General features: G+C 35.1%; 1 protein-coding gene across 5 annotated transcripts in view; it reads right to left on the bottom strand.

The window, feature by feature from the left end:
- The window catches only part of slc4a4a (solute carrier family 4 member 4a), a 279,906-nt gene that overhangs the window by 60,196 nt on the left and 197,832 nt on the right, over positions 1-21,878 (bottom strand). For all 5 annotated transcript variants that reach the window (XM_039758567.1, XM_039758571.1, XM_039758568.1 and 2 more), the window contains 4 exons: positions 14,307-14,394; positions 8,308-8,462; positions 3,649-3,762; positions 3,074-3,248 (listed from right to left, as the gene is read on the bottom strand). In XM_039758567.1, coding sequence (XP_039614501.1) covers positions 3,074-3,248; positions 3,649-3,762; positions 8,308-8,462; positions 14,307-14,394 — 532 coding nt within the window. The remainder of the gene's footprint in view (positions 1-3,073; positions 3,249-3,648; positions 3,763-8,307; positions 8,463-14,306; positions 14,395-21,878) is intronic.

The following is a 21,878-nucleotide window of genomic DNA, read 5'->3' as shown; positions in this document are numbered from 1 at the left end:
AGCTGCAGGTTTTTCACTCCAGGCACTTACTTATTTAGAAGCCAAAAGGTACCACTACATGTTTAATAAGTTTATTTCAGAAAAAGAAAAGATGCCATTGATGTTTTATGAAGTTTTTGGTCTTTCACACTTTATTTCTTTTTGTAATATTTTACTGACACTTCTGCATGAATACAGATGGGTGGACATGGGACCAAGTTACCTGTTTTACTATTGGTTCCCTTGTTAATTGCCTTATTGTTAATCAGTAGTTAGATTGCAAAAATGTAGTTCAACATAATAAAAGCTACAAACAAATTAGTTAAGGGTTCTGAACATTAATAAATTAAATTTTAAATTAAGCCAAAAAATGTACCCAGACCAAAAATCTTCCACCACAACAGCCTTTTTGGAGATGAAATGAATACCTGTAGAATCAGGATGATTCTCATTTAACAAACGTTAGTCTAATATAGTATTCATCTTTATTAGTAATATCTGAAGGTTTTTCTATTTGCAGAATGTTTGTAGTTTTTCCTGATGGGTGGAATATGGGCTCTGTCTTCAGTTACAAACCTTGAATTGCAACCATTGAAACTGTATAATATAAATAACAGCCTGAATGTGTTTCTAACCAGAAGGTCTTGAAAAACCCCAATTTGTTAGATGTTGAACAATTAACTGGCAAAGTAGAGAAAAGCAATGCATACTTCCACTCTGAAGACAAGACTGAAGCTAGCAGCAGCTGACATCAGAGGTACCTCACTAAACCTGACTTGGAGTTGGTTAACTCATGAGAGAAAAAGATAAGAGGATTATACTCTACATGGAGTGAAATTATCAACAAAGTCCCTCAGGGATCTGTACTTGGATCACTACTTATTTAACGGATATGTTATTCAGATATATAGTAAACTTAAAATGCAGATTACATTAAATGTGGATTGATAGCAGATACTAAAGAGGCATCAAAATCAATTTAAAAGACCCAGACAATATTCAGAATTGGGGAAACACTAGTAGACCACAGTTTAATATAGAAAAATGAAAAAATGCTACGCATAGGAAAAAAGAACATAAAACATAAATACAACGTGAGCAACACTGAACTGTATGAAAAGACCTCTAAAATTAATTTGGGGTTAATGCTGATACAACATTCATTGTCTAAGAAATGTACCAATATAATTAAAAGCAAAAGATGGTATACTATAAAACTTGCTGAATATCAAACCAGTGACATTATGCTCAGACTGTATAATACCCTAATGAGGTTGCATCTGGAGTACCATATAGAGTCCTGATCATCTCATCGCCTTGCTACAAAAAACATATAACATCAGTTGAAGGGTATTTCCTGCTGTGACCAGCAAGGGGACCTATTCAATGACTTCAAAAATCTTAAAAGCCTATACTAGTAAATTGATCCAGCACAATTCTTTCACTTATATAGCAAATCATGTATTCAAGGACACCAATAAAAATTAAGGGAAGGTGCATTTAAGACTGAAGCCAGGAAGTGCTTCTTCACACAAAGTGTTGTGGCAAACTGGGACAAACTACTAAATCAGCAGCTGATACGCAAACCTTATAACTTTTAAAAATGATCTGGAAGCAGCACTGGGGCAGCTTACTGTAGCAGTTAGCTACAGCAACAATCATGTTGGACTAAATGATCTCCTCTCATTGGGCAAACGTCTTGTGCTCTTATGATCATGTATATGATAGTTTAGGCATAAAATCATTTCTGTATCAAATCCCAACACAAAGCACCACAGGAATGTTATTTTGGTGTTGAAGAAAATAATTACCTGAAGCCAAACAAAATAAACAGCAACTAAATTTGGACAATACATTTTTGCTGATTTGTACATTTACCACAAACAGATATTCACCATAAAAAGTTGAATTCAAACTTTTTTGTGTAATTTTGATTGTGTCTACCTATGGTCATGCCATTTGTGACCATAAATCCTGAATGATTTTAAGCCTACTCTTACCGTGGATGAACGTTCTCTGTGTCTTTTGCCTAGATCAGGTAACTGCATCACGTAACTGTGCTGCTTGGCACCAATTCATTCCACAGTATCCTTCACATTGACTTTTCTTTAAGGATGTAGGAGCTAATACATTACCTTTCATTGTTTTTACAGTTAAGCTTATTATCAAATATTATTGAATGCTACATTCTTGCTACATACGTATGACTGCAAAAAATAAAGGTACAATATGAAGACACAATTTGTCTTTGCTGGGGAAGGCTTTGTTCTAACTTAAAGGATAAAACTAGTATATAACTATGTACGACATGTTTTGTTTAAATAAACATTACCAGATTACTAAGTCATTTTACATAGAAAAATGCATTCTTCATTTTCTCACATATAAAATGAAGCATTTTAATTTCATAATTATTTCCTTTTTCTTCACGTCATCAGTACATGTTTCTCTAGTTTATTGTTTAAATACAGTGTCACTTGTCTGAACCGACTACTTGTACATTTTATCAGTATAGATTCAATTAAATAGTGTGCTATCTGCTAGTAACAGCGCAAGGAACAAACAAAAAATGAATGGACATGGGAGTGGAAAAATGTACAACATGTAGCTGACATTAAATGCTATTTTAAGAAAGAAAAGAAAATTCACATATTTAATGAATATGAAGCAGTGTGTTTACAAAAGAAGAAATCTACAGAGTGACTAGCCGTCTTTTCTGACAAATTTTAAGTTAGATTAGTAGCCTTCAAAATAGATTTGGTCCAGAAGATCAGATTACAAATTCAAGAAACTGATTTACACTGCAATAACAGATAATAGCAGATCCTGCTATGCAAAGTGCATACAAGGTAATGCATATGGACAGTACTAGTGTACTTGTACTGTTAACTCTATACTAGTGCCATCTTGAATTTGGAAAGAAAACTTGTACTGAACATAGCCATATTATAATAGAAATTAAACAAATTAAGTATATCAATCATTTAACTTAAGATGGAGCATGGGTTGATGGGAAATAATCAATGGAATTACTCAAAAAGAAACTGCAACTGAAATAACGATTCAAGGCATTGTATAAAATACCATGACTGACCTGCATATTTTCCGTGGCATCTCCTAAAAGACCCCCAAAAGTGATGGCATTGGTAACTGTTGCTAAGTAGATGAAAAGTATTGCTGACAGTGACTGGATATTCAGTGCATCATAAAAGTCACTGGCAAAATATGGAATTTTTCTCTTGATATCTAGTATTAAGCCTCCACAAAATCTGATAAGAATGAAAAAACATTATTATAATGTGGCACACAGTAGAAACTGGAGTACATGCACATTTCACTAAGAAAATAAAGTCTGGAGGATACATTTTTAAGAGCAATGAGTTAAAAATTGTCTCAACATAAAAAATATTATATGATGTTTAATATGGAATATACTGTATTGTACAATATTACACAAAAAAATTGCATGCCAGAACTTTAACCCATGAAATGCTGCACCCAGACAGAAAAAATATATTGAATGATGTTATTTTTTTTTTTGCAAGAAGTCAATCAAGCCATTTCAAAATCTTGCAAATATTAAAAAACATCCAAGAGTAGATGAAGCAAACACATTTTCTTCTCACATAATTTGCAATGTATAATAAGAGAGAGAGAGATGCTTTTTACCTCCCTGTTCTTATTAGCTCCTCACTAACATGATGACCTCCACCTCCGTGCCCACCATCATAGGGTGTATCTCCATTCATTTGTATGTTGTCCCCACCAGCATACATATTTTTTCTGTTAAACAAGTTGATTACAATATTATTACACAAAATAACTAAAAATTTAAATAACAGCTTTTATTGTGACTTACTATAACATTTACAATACTTTATTTCATATTTATCATTTTTGTACATTTTGAAAAATGCAAACAAATACTAAGCATTTTTGTGTCAAATATAAGGTTGTGAGAACAGACAAATGGGCAGTTTAAAAAATATTATAATTTTGTTTTGATTCAGATTTGTTTTCAATTTTGATATGAAATTTCATTTTTAAAAAATAAGACAAATCAAAAACATTCATAAACAACAAAAAAGAACTTTGGTACCACATTAGAATTACCACCTTATATTGTTATCTCAACACTAATTGAAAAAACAGATAAGGTATTCTTACTATAAGCTACTAAGTTTGAACTTTCTTCTACTTAAAGCTGGACAGCAAAATGTAAGAATGCTTCTACATGAAGCAATGAGTTCTGTTGTATATATTACAATCATCTATACATATAAGATAATGTTCAAAAAGGCCACAGTCTCAAAAACAACTTCCTTTTCCACATTCATTTTGGTTTTGCTGTTTCATAAGAGTTGTATTAAATGGCAAAAATGAAAGTATTGTATAGGTAATCAGACTCCATGCAATTGGTTTCAAAAGAAGCAAACCTGCAGGAGATCAGTTTGCAGTCCCCTTTCTTAAAGAAAGCCTGTTTTTATGGGATCAGATATTTCTAGTCACAACTAACAAGGGCTGGCTTCAAAACACACTTTCACATCAGAACCACTGAAAAGATGCACTTTCACTAACATTTTAATTCTAAAATGTACTTAGTTTATGAAAACTAGTAAAACAGAACAATGTTTTACTATTACATCATACATTGTTATTCCTTTATTTCTTTGCATTACCAGTAATCAGCTAAACCCACCAAAAAATGAAAGTCAGAGAAAACAAAGATCAAAGCTTATTATTGAAGCTGAATAAAAAAGGAATAAAAAATCCAAGAAAGGACACTCACACTTTGTAGACTGGCTTGGTTAATCCCAACTGAGTAAAGTTTACTTTATTCAGAACTATTATTATTAAGAACTATTCAAGCAAATGGTTTTTCGGAGACCAGATTAAATTAAACCTGTGCTGTGCATGAACAATTTCTTGCAATTCAAGGAAAAGCTGCTCTTGCATTAACACAATCATAATAGATAGATAGATAGATAGATAGATAGATAGATAGATAGATAGATAGATAGATAGATAGATAGATAGATAGATAGATAGATAGATAGATAGATAGATAGATAGATAGATAGATAGATAGATAGATAGATAGATAGATACTTTATTAATCCCAAAGGGAAATTCACATAATCCAGCAGCAGCATACTGATACAAAAAACAATATTAAATTAAAGAGTAATAAAAATGCAGGTAAAAACAGACAATAACTTTGAATAATGCTAACGTTTACCCCGCCGGGTGGAATTGACGTTTTGCATAGTCTTGGGGGGGGGTGGGGGTAAACAATCTCCTCATTCTGTCAGTGGAGCAGGACAGTGACAGCAGTCTATTGCTGAAGCTGCCCCTCTTCCTGGATATGACACTGTTCAGTGGATACACGGATGTCGAAAATAATGAAATATTTTGAGACCTCAATATTATTACTTATTTCTATTTAAATACTATATCGTCATTTCTACATGGGCCTAGGGTTGCCAGGTTACTCGGTGCACTTTTAATAATATGTTCATGGTTGTGTGCAGTGGGAAGACATCAGCAAGTAGGACATGGAGAAGAAAGCTTTTCTGTTGAACTCACAGCAATACATGATCCAAGCGATGTACAGTAATCTGCTCTGTTGATGTCACTGGCAGCATTTTGCCAATTCCATCTTCCACTGATGATTTAGTCAGAGATGTTACCTTTGGTATAGTCTGACATTCGCCTATTATGCCAACTGCTTGCTATCAAGTTTTTAGGCAGTACTTAGATATTCTCTTTTTCTGTTCATTATGTAACTCTTGGTTGTCTATTAGCAGATTTCAAACATTATGGTGCCCCCCTGTCCATTGCCTGAAAGTCACCATTTTCTCACTGTTTTATTTTAGCCTTTCTATTTTCAAAACTTAAATATATATTTTTGTGGCTTTGTTGAGGTTTGATGAGGGAGCCCCAAACTTGTAAAATGTCTTTAATGCGCAGTGTTTTTTAATATTATAATTTGCTTAACTGCTCACTCACATCTTTAGCTGGGTCAGTCGAATTAGGAAGATGTGCACTATTCATTGGTAATCTGGGTTGGAGCAGTAGTATGACAGCATTGTATGTTGTTTCTTTGTTCTCTGGTCATTTTGCTGTAATAGTACTGTTATTTCTTATGTTTGTAATATTACATGCCTTTTGAATGGCTACTTAGAAACCATCCATTTTTACATTAACATTGCAATCACTAACTTTTTTCTTTAAATTAAGAAGGCAGTTCTGAGTATGAATCCGAAGTACAAGACTTCGATCATTCAAATAAAAATTTGATTAAAAAATGATAACTATTGTGGCCTCAATAAAATTGTTTTAATATTTTTAGAGAAATATTTCTACTATGATTTTTGCATCTTCCCTAAACCTGTCATTGTTTTGTGTATTTTATTGTGTATGGCAATGTAATGTAATATAAGAGGAGGAGGCACTCATATAGCAGCCTTCCATACCCAGAAAAAGGCTAAGTAGGTCGAGATATAAAAAGCCACATGTAGAAGCTCTAGAGGTCAACCAGAGTCAGAGTGCAGCCATACAGTGCACCGGTTAAAATGGGATAACTTAAAGTCACATGCTATCGCATTCACTTTCTTTCCTCCTTCGTACTGCTTGATAACCTTCATTTTTGTGTTCTGATCAGTTGCCTTTTTTCCTGAAATTGTAAGACAAATGTAACTGAACATAGTTGACACTACTGCAGGTAATAAACTGACATTGAGATGAATGAGTCACAACAAAGGGAGCTGACGTGGCAAAAACTATCATTTGCCATGAGATGTGGTAGTGGTCGTAAGTCGGATGGTTGTAAGATACATACAGTAGGTTGTAAGTCGACGACTACCTGTATTTATAAGGAAGATTTAAGCAGTGTTTTGGAGTTTGTTTTTTTTTTGCAACTGAAGCTAGAATAACCAAACAGACAACTTAGTCTGTTTATTGACCTTGTAAAATGAGTGGTACAATGTTGAACACTGATGCCTTATGCCTCTGAAATACATGCTACAAGTCATAGCTTTAAAGGACTACTTTAACCAAAAAATATTTTTCAAATTATTACTAACACTAAGTTGTTTGTAGTGTTGACTAAGAAAAAATTTTAATTCCATGTTTCATTGGAGATCACAAAGCTTATGATATAATGGGCTTCAATGTGTGTCGACAGGAAGCCACTATGAAACAACAGCAAACAATATTAAAAAGTCCATAAACAATATATTAAGCTACTCGTGCAACATAATCCTTATGTCGTATACTAACAATGCCAAAAATGCATGTCCTTTTAGTTAAAATACTGTTAAATAAATACTTCCAGAAAGTCAGAGTAGTGCATGAACAGAAAGCATGCTGAAACAAGAACAAGCTTTTCTATTTTTTTTTAATTATTGAAGAAAATAACACTGCATAAAATCAAATTTATCTTATACAAGTGAGTTCATGATCAAACTAGAAAAAAAATAAAGGAAAAAAAACAAAGTTAAAAAAGAAAGCTGGAACAAATAAACAAAATCTAATAAATCAGAATTCAACCAGCTTTTCAACTGAAGATCTGGTTTTCCTCCTCATTCACTGGTCAGGAGTCAATTGGAATGTATGAATTATGCAACACAAGTAACATGAGATATTTTTCATGGAAGTTTTAATATCAATTGCTGTTGCTACTTGTTGGCCCCTGTGGGTTCCCTTTGAAGCCCATTATATAACCGATTTGTGATCTGTGTTCTCCATGAAAACAATAGATTGACAATGTTTCTCTGCCATCACTACAAACATCACAGGGTGAGCAACAGATAAAAAGAAAAGACAACTTTTCGGTGGAACATTCCTTAAATAATTACTGAAAGAAGATTCATGGAAAGTTTAAACAATCAAATTTTATTGTCATATCATCAAAATGCATATTTTCAAACCATTATAGTTTAGAGGCCATGTCATGCTAAACTGCTAATCTATCCTTTAATTCTCTTAATTCAATTTTCCTATTATACATTATTAATTACCATAATGTATATAACATTTTCATATCTGTTAAATTCAATTCAGAAAAGTCAAAAGGCCTATGTTTATTATTGCAGGCCTGGGCGTAAAGTAAGAACCAGCCAAGATAGAATGTCAATCCATGTCACTCACACAGGGGTCAAGTTGGATTTTGGATATTAAACTTTACCAAAATACCTAAAACAAATTGTTATTTAAATCAAACTATTTTGAAATTTTCAAGTAGTTATGTTGCATAGTTTGAACATTAAAATTAAAACATTAAACATTAACATTAACATTAACATTAAAATTGTATTTAATACACACCTTTTGTCAGATGATGGAAGAGATTTTGGGGGTTCTATTCTAATGGCTGGGTCCCATTCACCAGGTGGCAGAACAATCACCTCATCAAGAAACTCATCTATTCCAGCCAACAGGTCCTGCCTGTCCTTTGCTTTGTATGCAATATCGTGAAACACCTAAAATCATAACATAGGAAATAAAGTTAATGACATGATGACACAACAGTTGCACAATAATATACATTTTCACTGTTATATAACAGAGTTCTGACATGATTACTTTTTTACTTGAAAGAAGGTTTTCCATAAAAACCAGTGCAATACTGTATGCTTAAACAAAAAACAATCTACCAGTTAAAGATATTTTTTACCCCCACAAGCCATTTGTAGAATCAAGGCTAACACTGGTAGTGTTCAGTTTTGTAATACATTTTATGGGTTAATTCAACTGAAAAGGAAATCTAAAAAAAACCAAGCTCTTCTTAAAAAACATACCATATAATGGATTATACAATCAGTTTCCCAGTATACTAGTTCACTTATTTTTGAGAGGTCCTTGATTCATGTTTTGTCTGCATTTTTTTTCATTTGAAGCAAAGTAATCATATAGATGGAGATGTACAGTGTTCTTTTATTAAGTGCAATATTCAATTGTGCTCGTTAACAAATCATTGTCAGGTCACCTGTGTTTAGGTTGCTTTTTTCTCCCACATCTCAAACATGTGCATGTCAAACTGATCATTAGTCCTTGTGTCAATGATTGTGGAAAGGCCCTGCTATGGACTGGAGACACATTCCGGGATGATTCTTGCCTTACACCCAATGCAACTGGCTTAAGCACCAGTCCTTATACAACCCTGTAAGTGGATTAAATGGGTTTGAACAATAGATTCCTGACATGGATGACTAACTTTTAGAAGGAATGTGTGATTTGTACAGAAGCCGCAAACCAAGTTATATTTTAATTATACTGTTTACAGGTTTATAAAGCTCACGGAATATATAATTTTGTTATGTTTTTTCATGTCTATAAACAGAAAATATCTGCCCTTACAGTATACACAGCAAAATTACCCTTAACATGCCTATTTGGAAATGTGTTTACATATATTCAATAGAAGTGTTAATTTAATGCCTCTAACTATCAATACCATTTTATTTCTATTTAGCTTACCCCAGATTCAACACCTACTCTTAACAATCTCCCACAATCAAACAGTACATTGGTGTACCATATAAATGATCCACTGTGGAAAGAATAAACCTTTATTTATTTATTTTTAATTTTATTCATTTTATTAAAATCAAATAACATCCCATGTAAATAACTCAAGTTTTACAAAAAAAAAAAAAGTTCGAAACAAATCAACCCCCACCCCTGAGAAAGAGCTCGGCTGAATAAAGATAAATGAAGTAAACGAGGGGAGAGAACCTGCTTACTTAATTTTTAAGTGCTTATTCTAAAATGTTACTGATTAGATCCTGCCAGGTTTTGAAAAAGTTTTGTACAGATCCTCTAAGTGCAAATTTGATTTTTTCCAGTTTCAAATAGTATATAACATCAGTTACCCACTGACTTAGAATAGGTGAGGTAGGATTCTTCCAATTGAGCAAGACGAGTCTACGTGCCAGTAGTGTAGTAAAGGCAATGACAGTTTGTTTGTCCTTCTTCACTTTAAGCCCATCTGGGAGTACACCAAACACAGCTGTTAATGGGTTCAAATTGTGACCCCAAGGCATTTAAATATTTTGGTCCAAAATGAGGTTAATTTGATGCAGGCCCAAAACATGTGACCCAGCGAGGCCCGAACTAGACTGCAGCGTTCTCAGGTTGGATCTTGTCCTGGAAACATTTTGAACAATTTTAAAAGAGAGAGATACACTCAATATATAATTTTCAGTTGAATAATTCTATGATTTGTGCATATGGAGCTCAAGTGAATTCCCTGCATTGCTACTTTCCACTCCTTTTCTGAGATGTTGAGTAATAAATCATTTTCCCACTGTTCTTTTGGATCTTTGAATGGGAGGGACTGTAAAATGGTTTTATATATTATGGAAATGCTGTCTGAGTCCTCAAGACTTATCAATATAGAGGAGGGAGGGAGGTGAGGAAAATTGGGCAGGTTCTGTTTAACAAAGTTTAAAATTTGAAGGTAGTGAAAGAAATGTGTTGCTAGAAAGTTAAATTTGGAGTGTAATTGTTCATAGGATGCAAAGACGTTGTCTATGTACAGATCTCTAAGTGATTTAATCCCAAATGTTTTCCAGGCATTAAAAACTGCATATTTGAAAGGGTGAAAAAAGGTGGTTCTCGTGCGGAGGTGCCACAGATAAAATCTTCTCTATCTTAAAATACTTCCTACATTGGTTCCATATTCTGAGTAAGTGAAGCACAATTGGGTTGTTAGTATATTGGCGATAACTTGCATTTATTGGGGTGCAAAGCAAGGGATATAAAGAAGTACTGCAGGATTTTATTTCTATTGCGAACCAAGCCTGTATATGTTCATCTATTTCTGTCCATGTCCATGTTTTTATAGTTTGTATGTTTGCTGCCCAGTAATAAAATTGAAAGGTAGAGCCATGCCACCTTCTGCCTTTGGTCTTTGTAGGGTCGCCCTTTGGGTAAGTTGATGTTTTGAATTCCAAATAAATGAGGTTATGGTTGAATCTAATTTCTTAAAAATCATCTAATGATGTATATTGGAATGTTTTGAAATAAAAGAGAAGCTTAGGAAGAATATTCATTTTAACAATGTTGATTCTTCCACCTAAGGTGAGATGAAGGGTTGACCTTCTATGCAAGTCTTACTTAATTTTTTCCATATAGACGGCAAAATTTTGTTGATAAAGAGCGTTATGTTTACTTGTAATGTTTAGGTATTTAAACTGATCTGCGATGATAAAAGGGAAGGCGTCCGATCTAATATTGTATGCTTGAGAATTCACTGGGAAGAGCACATTTTTATTCAAATTGATCCTGAGACCAGAAATCTTTTGAAATTCTGTTAGGACTGCAGGCACAGTATTTTGTGGATCTGATATATATAGTACCATATCATCTGCATATAGAGAAACGTTGTTCCAGTCCTTCTCTGATAATCCCTTTTATCTCATAAGCATTTCAACAATGAATTGTCAGTGGCTCAATGGCGATTGCAAAAAGCAGTGGTAACAAGGGGCATCCTTGTCTGGTACCACGCTCTAGTTTAATGTAGTCTAAATTAATGTTAATACAAACTAAAGCTTCTGGATTTGTATACAGTAGTTTGATCCATGCACAAAAGTTTAGGCCAAACCTAAATTTCTCCAATGTAGTGAAAAGGTACAGTAGTTCCATTCAACCATACCAAATGCTTTTTCTGCATCCAACGATAATAATATCTCCAGTGTGTTTGACTTTGTGGGTGAATATATTACATTAAACAGGCGTTGAATATTGAAAGCTAAGCGTCTGCCTTTAATAAATCAAGTTTGGTCTTGTGATATTATCGAAGGCAGCGCTTTCTCCATCCTTCTAGCTAGCACTTTGGAGAGTATCTTAACACCTTTATTCAGAAGTGAAATTGGTCTGTATGATGCACATTGTTATAAGTCCTTATTTTGTTTAGGAAAGATGATAACTAACACTTAGCGAAAAGTTTGAGGTAGAATTTTATTTTCTCTAGCTTCTGTAAATGTTGCTAATAGAAGGGAGCTAACTGAGTTGAGAATTTCTTATAAAATTTGGCAGGGTAGCCATCAGGGCCTGCTGCTTTCCCACTCTGAAGTGAGTTTATAGCATCTAGCAATTCTGATAGTGCCAGAGGTTTATCCAATTCCTTTGCACTAAGAGTATCTATTTGTGGTATTTGTAATGCATCCAAAAATGCATTAGATTGTGTCTTGTCTTCTTTAAACTAAGTAGAATATAAGGATTTATAGTACTCTTTAAATATGTGCATTATATTTTTATGGTCAATGATTTTTTGTCTACATTTGTGCTGGTGATTGCTGGGATTGCATGCAAACGTGTTGCTTGTGGATTTGTTGAGCTAAAATCTTATTAGCTTTCTCTCCATGTTAATGTCTTGATTTAAAAATGAGCTGTTCAGTTTCTTAAGTTGTTAAGAGGTTGAGTTCTGAATGCAGAGCCTGCCTTTTCCTGTGAAGTGCCTCACTTGGACACCTGGCATGTTCTTGATCTATTCTTGTAATTTTGTTGATTAGCTCTGAACCCTTCATGGTTTCCAATTTATTTCTGTGGGAAAGATATGAGATAATCTGTCCTCTTAAGAAGGCATTCAGGGTTTCTCAGAGTGTTCTTCCAGAAACCTCTGAGGATTTATTTGTATCTAAAAACAATTAATTTGCTTGGATATAAATTCTGTACAATTCTCACCTGCTAATAAAAGTGGATTAAGACACCATTTGCGAGATGAGTATGTGGGGTATAGTGATTTTAGCTCCAAAAATTAAAGGGGCATGGTCAGAAATAACAATAGCATCATATTTACAAGATTTAATCATAGGCAAGAAATTGTTATCTACAAAGAAATAATCAATTCTTAAGTAACAATGATGCACTGGTGAGTAGAAGGAATATGTTCTTGAGTTTGGGTTTAGAAATCTCCAGGGGTCTGATAAGTTACGGTAAGTTACAAACAGTGTAATTGTCTTTGCAGTGTTAGATGTCATCACCCCTGTGGCAGGAGATCTATCTAGGTCTGGATTTAAAACACACTTAAATGCTGTTACAACCAATGAATAGTGTACTGGAATTTGTGAACAATGACACTTGAAATTACTAATATTAACATTCAAAACCTTGGTGGAATATTTTTAAAAATCTGAATATGTGGGTAACAGATTTCTGCCTGGGTTTGTAATCACCTGTTTTAATACCTAGTAGGTGTTTTCTCCAGTGATGTGTTCTCTTTTTTGACTGTGTATGTTGACCTCACAAGAAAAATGTGTTTGAAAAGCGTTCGGAAAATATGTAGGTAAACTGCATATACTATTAGAGGGGGGCTATTGTGACAGAGTTTATAAGTAAGTACAATGGGAGACAGCCATATACAACAAGTACAGTGGGAGACAGCTAAATACTATGAAATAATGATATCAAAGCACATGGCTCAGTTCCAGTGGTGCCATTAAAATTAGTCATAAAATCATGTATTGAATAGATTTTGTATTTTATCTTGTTACTTTGAATTTTACTCTTGTTTTCTTTATAAAGAATCTTATGATGATATGCTGTCATTCACTGATTTTTTTACTATTATGTTTACCAAATGCTAGTTTGGACATTGCCATAAAACTTCTTCTGTTTCTATTATTTGTACTGATTATACTGTATATCAAATAAAATCAGCAAAAGAAAGAGAACATACAAAGTAAAAAATGATGACAAATGTAGGAGCTGTTTTATAATGTTAAATACACTTTGATGTACTTATTATAAATAAGAAGTACAAAATCATACAAGAAAACAAACTTAGTGATTTCCACGTGAATGGCTCTAAAACGTCAGAATGAGCATGTGCATTCAGGCCTCTCTTCCTATACCTTAAGCGTGTTACAATATTTAACATGTCTGCATTGGAATTGTAAAACACATTCTAAAAACAATATGTAGAGTACCTGATGGTGTTCACTTCAGAAGGGTTAAAATTAAGACTGTGGTTTTTTGAAAAATTTAAGTAAAGTTTACCACAAAATAGCAGTGGAAAGCACCCTCATGGCAGTTTACCAGAATATACTTGCCTTGTTTTTATAAAGGACACGCATCTTAATTATGACAAATACACTATTTTTTTTTCTAGTAAAATGTAAAAACAAAGTGTAAATAATTGTACCAACATCCAGTGACAACTTATTTAGTTGAAGTGTTAGTCTTTACTGGACGTTACACAAAGTTTTGTATTTTTCAATATACATACCTAGTGCATAGACACATATATGGTACATATACACAATTCAGCACTGATATTTGTTGATTTTTATGGAAATATTAACGTGCCAAAGTTGTCTCACCTCATCAGACATAAGAGTAGCAATTGCACGCCCTATTTCATGGTATGATTTGGCTTTTCCTTTAGGTCCAAGCAGAATAAAGAGAAACCTGTAATTCAAAGAGAGTGAAAACATAACTTGAAATTTTAAAATGCCTTAGAGAGGTTTCAAAACATGCCAAATTACAGAATTATAGTGTGAAGTCGTAGATAAGTCATGTTGTTTTCTAAGTTTGTTAAAAAATAAAAATAATAGTACCTAATTTTGAACAACATAATCCATTTATCAAATTTTAAGAGTGAACATAAGATCTTGATGGCTTTACTTTTCAGTCTGCAAAAGTAAAGTGAATCTACATTGGAGAGTTGGCTACCAAAGATTTTTGACGTGGTGCAAAACCACTCCCTTTACCTGTTCCCTGTCCCCAGTACAGATACTGCTATACCAAACTAAGATGGATATGGTCAAAGGACTTCTAATAATTACCATTTCTCCCTGTGATATTCTGAACTTCATATATGTGTCAGAAAAAGCAGCCTCTAGTTAGGTTATTTGACCATTAATGACTTCCCATGATAGCATGCTAAAAAATGGTGTCACCCAGGAACCTGAAATTCTCCACTGCTTGCCAAAGATGTGTCAAGGTGAAATTGTCCACTACCAATATTTAGACTGGCAGGTGGGTGTATATCATTCAATATTAATCCTGTCTAGTGCAGCATCCATCATGGCCAGTAATAATATATTTATTACTTCAGTATAGAATCCATAGAAGCAATCAGTAGGGAAAAGTAATAAGTGTAGCAGCAATCAGTAGAGAAAAGTAATAAGTGTTATAAAGCTACATAACTACATTAAATAAAAGGTATTTGATGTTTAAAAAAAACACTAATATTTCAATAAGAGTATTGTCACACACGCGCGCATGGGAGGCAGCTAAAGGGCTCGAGTGAAGGCAGTTCTGAGCCATGCCGGGATGTGGCAGAGCGCACTAACTCTCTTTCTCACTTCCCTGTAGACCTAACCCGGGAGGTTCCACCTGTCTCTCTGGACGTCACTTCTGGGACCGAGCCAATGGAGACAGACCTTGCCAGCTCCGGCCCCCCTGATGTCACATCCGGGACTAAACCAATGAACAATGAACACGTGCCCGACCCTTATGACCTCACTTCCTGTCTCCCCCTTTAAAAGCCTTCCCTTTTCCTAGTGATGGGCGGAGTGAAGCCTCATGAAGCATCAAAACGTTTGAAGCAATTGTGTCGGAAATCGTATCGAAGCTTCGAAGCATTTGACACTCACCTCTTTAGTGACCCCTCCTGGCCATTTTCATTAACATTACACAAACTCATGATCCACTTCAATGACGTCTGTTATAACTCTTATTGCTTTTATTTTTTCGCTGCTACAGACTGACAACGAAGAGAAGGGTTCGTCAGCAACTTCTAGTGTCTGATGTCTAAAAATATCAATATATAAATAACTAACGCCGACAAGCAGAATGCACTATACGCTAGCAAGAGTTAAAATAAGACGCCTCACGCATGGATTCCCGGCTCTTTCAATTAGTATTTACCTTTGCACTGTATCATTATAATCGCTCCTGTTATTAGTATTAGAATTAACCCTCATCTTTTCTTGAGATCACATTTAATAGCCTTAAATGTTTTCCTTGGTTTGACTTAATTAAAATGGAGTAGACGGAAAATAATGGTTTATCCCTGTACTTTGCCATGATATAGGTAAGCACATTTGAGAAAGAAAAGGTGAAATCCTTAAATCAGTTGTTATTATTCGATCAAGTATTGAAATATTTCATTTATTAGTACTTTACAATATTTTGTGGAGCACGAAAATAACGAATTAGCTACAACGAAATGACGCCGTCAATGGCACAATTAACTAAGATGGTTGCTTTTCAAATTCTGAACGTAGTGCTAGCCCGAGTTCGATCCCACTTAAAGACTCATCAAAATTAACAATAATAAAAAAAGGATCAGAATTGAAATCTTTATAACCAATTTGAGCTAAATAATTTTGAGAGATACTGTGGAAGGATCACATAAGAGATCTGTTCGGGAATCATCAAAATGTGATGTCTAATTGCGGATGGCAGCTCACGTATTTATATTAATCCATTTCTATTCATTGCCATTTGACGTCCATGAACCCCTCCATTGAATAAGGCAGTGGTTCTCAACCTGTGGGGCGGAAGTAACAAAAAGGGGCGAAGATGTGAAAAAAGAAAACATCTGTTGGAACCAAAACAAATTAACTTAAACTACATTCTGATAATAGAACAATAAATACTGTATAGAGTTAGATAAATGTCGATAAAACTTAAGTAGGTATAATCAAATATGCATCTACATTTCAAAAATGTTGGGGCGCGATTAAAACTGCTATGAAAACTCGGGTCGCAAATACTTAAAGGTTGAGAAACGCTGGAATAAGGTGATAACAAAGCCACTGTGGTAGATCAGGTTGAATTTGCTCTGCTGCACCAAACATTCAAAGGCGTCAATCCGGAGCACATCAGAGAGGCTGAGAGACACGGCGCAGATCAGTCACCGGCACACCGACACACACGGGACACTCCAATGTGAGCAGTGCACATATCAAGGTCGGCATTAAAGATTGAGTGCTGAGGCAACAAAAAGCAGCGGGATAAACACATCTGGACCTTCTGTTGAAAAACATTTGCTTTTAACAACAGCATCCCTCCCTCGTGAACACATCTTCAAGGTCCGGACAGGTGATCAGTAAAAGTTTTTGTCACAGCACAGTGCAATAATAAAACATTTCCTAAAACACATAGTTGTCCAGTCTGTATCATTCCTAAGCAATCTTCCAGTAATAGAGGCGCAATCCCAGTTACTAACACATTAACACTCAAAGCAAGAACACATTCCACCTTATTAATTTAATATTTAAAAATTTAAACCCGCCATCAACAACTACAAAAACAGTTGAAATCGTTACTCAAATATTTTTTTTGTTATAGACATAAAACAAGATTCACATTTCCATTTGATATATCTTTACTAGTGTTCTCGCCTTGCTCGCCTCGGTCCACGCTGAAATTTGCTGTTTAATAAAAAAATAAAATAAGAAAATCAGACTCTTTTGGGTCATAATTCACAGAGGGTGGACGTGGGACCCGAACCCACGTATGCTTTAGTATGAAGCGGTAACGCTACCGCCGCACTACTACTATTTTCAGGAGGGTGGTATATAATGTATGTTTTTTAATGTATACATGTATGTATGTACTGAAGACGAAAACAATTATATATAGATGTATACTATATGACATACCTTCAGTGTTGCATGAAAACGTTGCATGAGGCGTAAGAATGGATATTTAGGAGAGTATTATAGTGAGAGATGTGTGTCACCCGTATTGCTAAAGCTCTTCTTTGAAGCATTATGCATTCAACAAGTCGGCGTTTGTATGATGTATAATTTATAATTGTATTTTTTGCCACAACGTATTATCGGGCACGATCATTTAACATGTATTGATCATCTACAAACTTTCATTTCAATGGGAATTCTGTTGAGTTTTTTAACTCTGTTGATGCCATATGTACTTCAAACGGGAGCTCGTTGAATAAATAATGAGTGGAAGCTTTGCGCAAAGTACTGAGATTGCGTCATGACGGGCTTTGAACGAGTCTCTGAAGCCTCAGACATGCGTACTAGTGAGATGATGACGGAGCTACCAAGCCTCAGACATGCGTACTACTGAGATGATGACGAGGCTACTGAAGCCTCAGACATGCATACAAATGAGATTGCGTCATGACAGGCTTTGAACGGGCACGAAGCCTCAGACATGCGTACTACTGAGATGATGACGAGGCAACTGAAGCCTCAGACATGCGTACAAATGAGATTGCGTCATGACAGGCTTTGAACGGGCACGAAGCCTCAGACATGCGTACTACTGAGATGATGACGCGGCTACTGAAGCCTCAGACATGCGTACAAATGAGATTGCGTCATGACAGGCTTTGAACGGGCACGAGGCCTCAGACATGCGTACTACTGAGATGATGACGCGGCTACAGAAGCCTCAGACATGCGTAGTACCGAGATTGGATCATGATAGGGCTTCGAGCAGACATGGTCACTGGTTACTGAATCTTTGTAAAGCCTCAGCACACTGAAAGGCATTGACCTCTTAATTTTGAGAGTCTATCTGACACTTAACTCTCTAGTTATATTTTGTAATTCGTATTGACATTACACATTTCAGTTGATATGGTTAAGCTACAATTCAGGTAGTTGCTGAGAATTAATTATTGTTCTTGTGGATTGCTGTGATTTCCTTTGTCTGATACATAGTGTCAAAGATATATTGTCATATATTAACTTTATATATATATGAAAAGATTAGGTAAATCGTTCAACCTTTTATGGAACACTTAATTTTGTTCAAACCGCACGTCATATAGTATACATCTATACATATAATTTTTTCGTCTTCATTAGGAGAATACAACAATGATACTCTCGTATCAATTAAACCATTTTAACGTGCATATGTCAAACAACATATTTCATCCGCCGCAGTAAGAACAGTAGTAGTAGTTCAGTTGTGCAGAGCTCGTTAATTATCCGGATTAGGTGGCTCAGTGGTGTTGTTGCTCAGGTTCGTGTCGCTGATCCTCCTCTTGTGAAAGTTTTTTTTCTATTCCTCCATTTAACAAGCTTGGACGGATAGCGAGCGAATCGAGCTATCGAGGGAAGGTTGGGCCACCGTAGTCGGGCAGGTGGCACACGCCCCTAATTATATTGTGTATGTAAAGAGTTTCACTGTAAAATGTAATAAGCTTCATATTTGTGTGTTTGGAGACCCAGGTGTCGTACTGAATTTGTATTGTAGAAAAATAAACTACTGTCCATTATGCCTAAATGTGTCTTTTCGTGTCTGATCGCTATATGGCACTTCCAACTTGGGACAATTCGCTATAAACAGTTTCAGCCAACCAGCGCCTTCTAAACATGCAGAACGACAGTGTGAACCTTAATTGTTGCGCAGCATCTTCGTTTCAGTCAGTCATTGTCCTGTTAGACTATTTACTGTTAAGTGCTGCTTGAGCTACCGTTTATAGTACAACAGGTGGCCTACGTAGTTCTTAAATCGATATTGAAATGCACACACAAGTCTCCTAAATTATTTATTGAAATGCCTACATTTACAGTGTCCGTTTTAGGAAGTCGTAGTTTTACTTGTTCCCGTTATTAGGAATTATAATTTCTCAGTGTCACATATTATTCGTTACTACCGCGAGTCCCGTATCATTGAGATTCTGTTTTATATTCTGTATAAGGAAACTTTTAAAAGTAGCGTTGATTAAACTGACTATAGCAGACTTGTTATCTTCTTAAAATGACTTTATTGATTTGATATTGACAATTAATCATAAGATCAAACATCAAGGAGGATTTGAGTTTGCATGGACTGCGCTGTTTCTTTGTTTTCGTGACATCGTGTCAGTAGAGAGTGTGTCACGTTAACAATGCATTCTGTCCTAAGTGACAGCGCACACACTTTTTTATATTTCCTAAAGGCCAATGTGTCTCAATTTTCTCATTAGTATATTTTGACAGTGTCTTTTAGTGAGAATGATTATAAACATATTACCTGTGTTCATTTCCCATGTAGATCTGTAACGTTTGGTGAGTATAAATAAAAAGTAACAACACATATAATAGTTATGTTGCATTGTTTATGATTAACAAAATTCATCGTTTATCTGAAATGTTCTACGTATACAGTCGATTTATTCCACTTCTGAAGGTGTACATTGTCGGTATTACTTTATTACATGTTATTACTTTAACATGGCCTTTTAATAACTTCACTTTAACTTAATCCTGATACTCTGTATGTTCAATTCTTCATAATAACTATTCACAGTGGCTCTAAAATCCATACTGACCCCTACTCTCTCTTCTGTTTCTTTTTCCGGTGGCCTGCGCCACCACCACCTACTCAAAGCATCATGATGCACCAACATTGATGGACTGAAAGCCAGAAGTCTACGTGACCATCATCATCAGGTCCTTCCATGAAAACCCTAAATACAAAGAGGACTGTTTGACTTATGTTAGGTAGATTGCCAGAGGGGACTGGGCGGTCTCGTGGTCTGGAACCCCTACAGATTTTATTTTTTTTTCTCCAGCCTCTGGAGTTTTTTTGTTTGTTTTTTCTGTCCACCCTGGCCATCGGACCTTACTTATTCTATGTTAATTAATGTTGACTTATGTTTATTTTTTATTGTGTCTTCTATTTTTCTATTCATTTTGTAAAGCACTTTGAGCTACATTTTTGTATGAATATGTGCTATATAAATAAATGTTGATTGATTGATTGATATTCTCCATTGCATTTGCTCCAGAGTGTAACGTGTGCCAGTGTAACCGAGGGATGGCAGACGAGCTCACGTAATGGGTGACAAGGCACATTCTCATCCTGATGTCCAGGCTCTTGTCATAAATATTCTCATCTTGTGCTTTTCTCGTTCCTGCAAGTTTACTATTATTATTGGACATGTAGAGGAAATGTGTTTTATTTTATGTCTATGAAAGGAAGGACGGTAAAGCCTTGAATGAAACTGAGTGTTGATGCTTTGGGTAACAAGACAGGTTAAGGAGCAGAGAACATTGAATGTGACAGAGACTGCGGGGGATTGTGTAACTGGAAGATGGTTTAAGAATACAGAAACGGCAAAAACTTAGTCTTTCAGTATTTCTATTTACATCAATTATTTACTCTGTTGTGCTGCACTTCGGAAGATTACTTATTTACCCCCCAGCGCAGCCTTTGATAAGATGAATTCACAACTAAAGGAATGTTCATGACAAAGTCAGGTGCTTTTTTGAAAGTTTGGCTCCAGATGTGCTTATCCAGCTGCTCCTTCTTCTCAGTACTTGAGTGATCTTTACGTTCACCTTTGGATGAATTTGCAAAGTTTCTTTACAACTTTTTTGTCTCATTAACGCAGAAATCCCGAGGCTTTCCTAAAATTGCAGAAGACACTGTTGATGGCGCTGATTCTGTTTTAAAGACAGTTGTGATTAGTTATGCAGAACACGCTTTTACTCACATTGCTTTTTGGAAATCAATAATACAAATCAGCAACAGATCTGGGAATCACTGAATAGTAAAAACGTTTAATGAGGAATGTCTTGCGCATATACTGGTGTAATGACCACGTCGGCTTTAGTGAAGCATTTCTTAGCCTCTGTGATATGATCGACATGGGGTAGAATAGATTCTGGATTGTTACAATACGTGCTACCTTACGCAAAATATGCTCATCGATTTGTTACAGATTCTTGGTGGACACAATTCCACACCGAGGAAAAAGGTGCCCCATGTAAATCGTTCATAATGTCTCCAAAATATATTTGTTAACTTTCAAACAAGTACTACTTAACTGTTTTATACAAAATCCTTATTTCAACATATGCGAGCCCCAACTAGGATTTGAACTCGTGTTAGCGTATTTTATCAATATAGCACAGACAACCGCTTTTACGCTTTGAGCCAAAGCACTTCAGCAGACTAGTGACTGACCAAAT

The sequence above is a fragment of the Polypterus senegalus genome, chromosome 7 (genome assembly GCF_016835505.1).
Source record: "Polypterus senegalus isolate Bchr_013 chromosome 7, ASM1683550v1, whole genome shotgun sequence".
Taxonomy (NCBI): domain Eukaryota; kingdom Metazoa; phylum Chordata; class Cladistia; order Polypteriformes; family Polypteridae; genus Polypterus; species Polypterus senegalus.
This window is presented reverse-complemented; position numbering and strand designations above follow the sequence as displayed.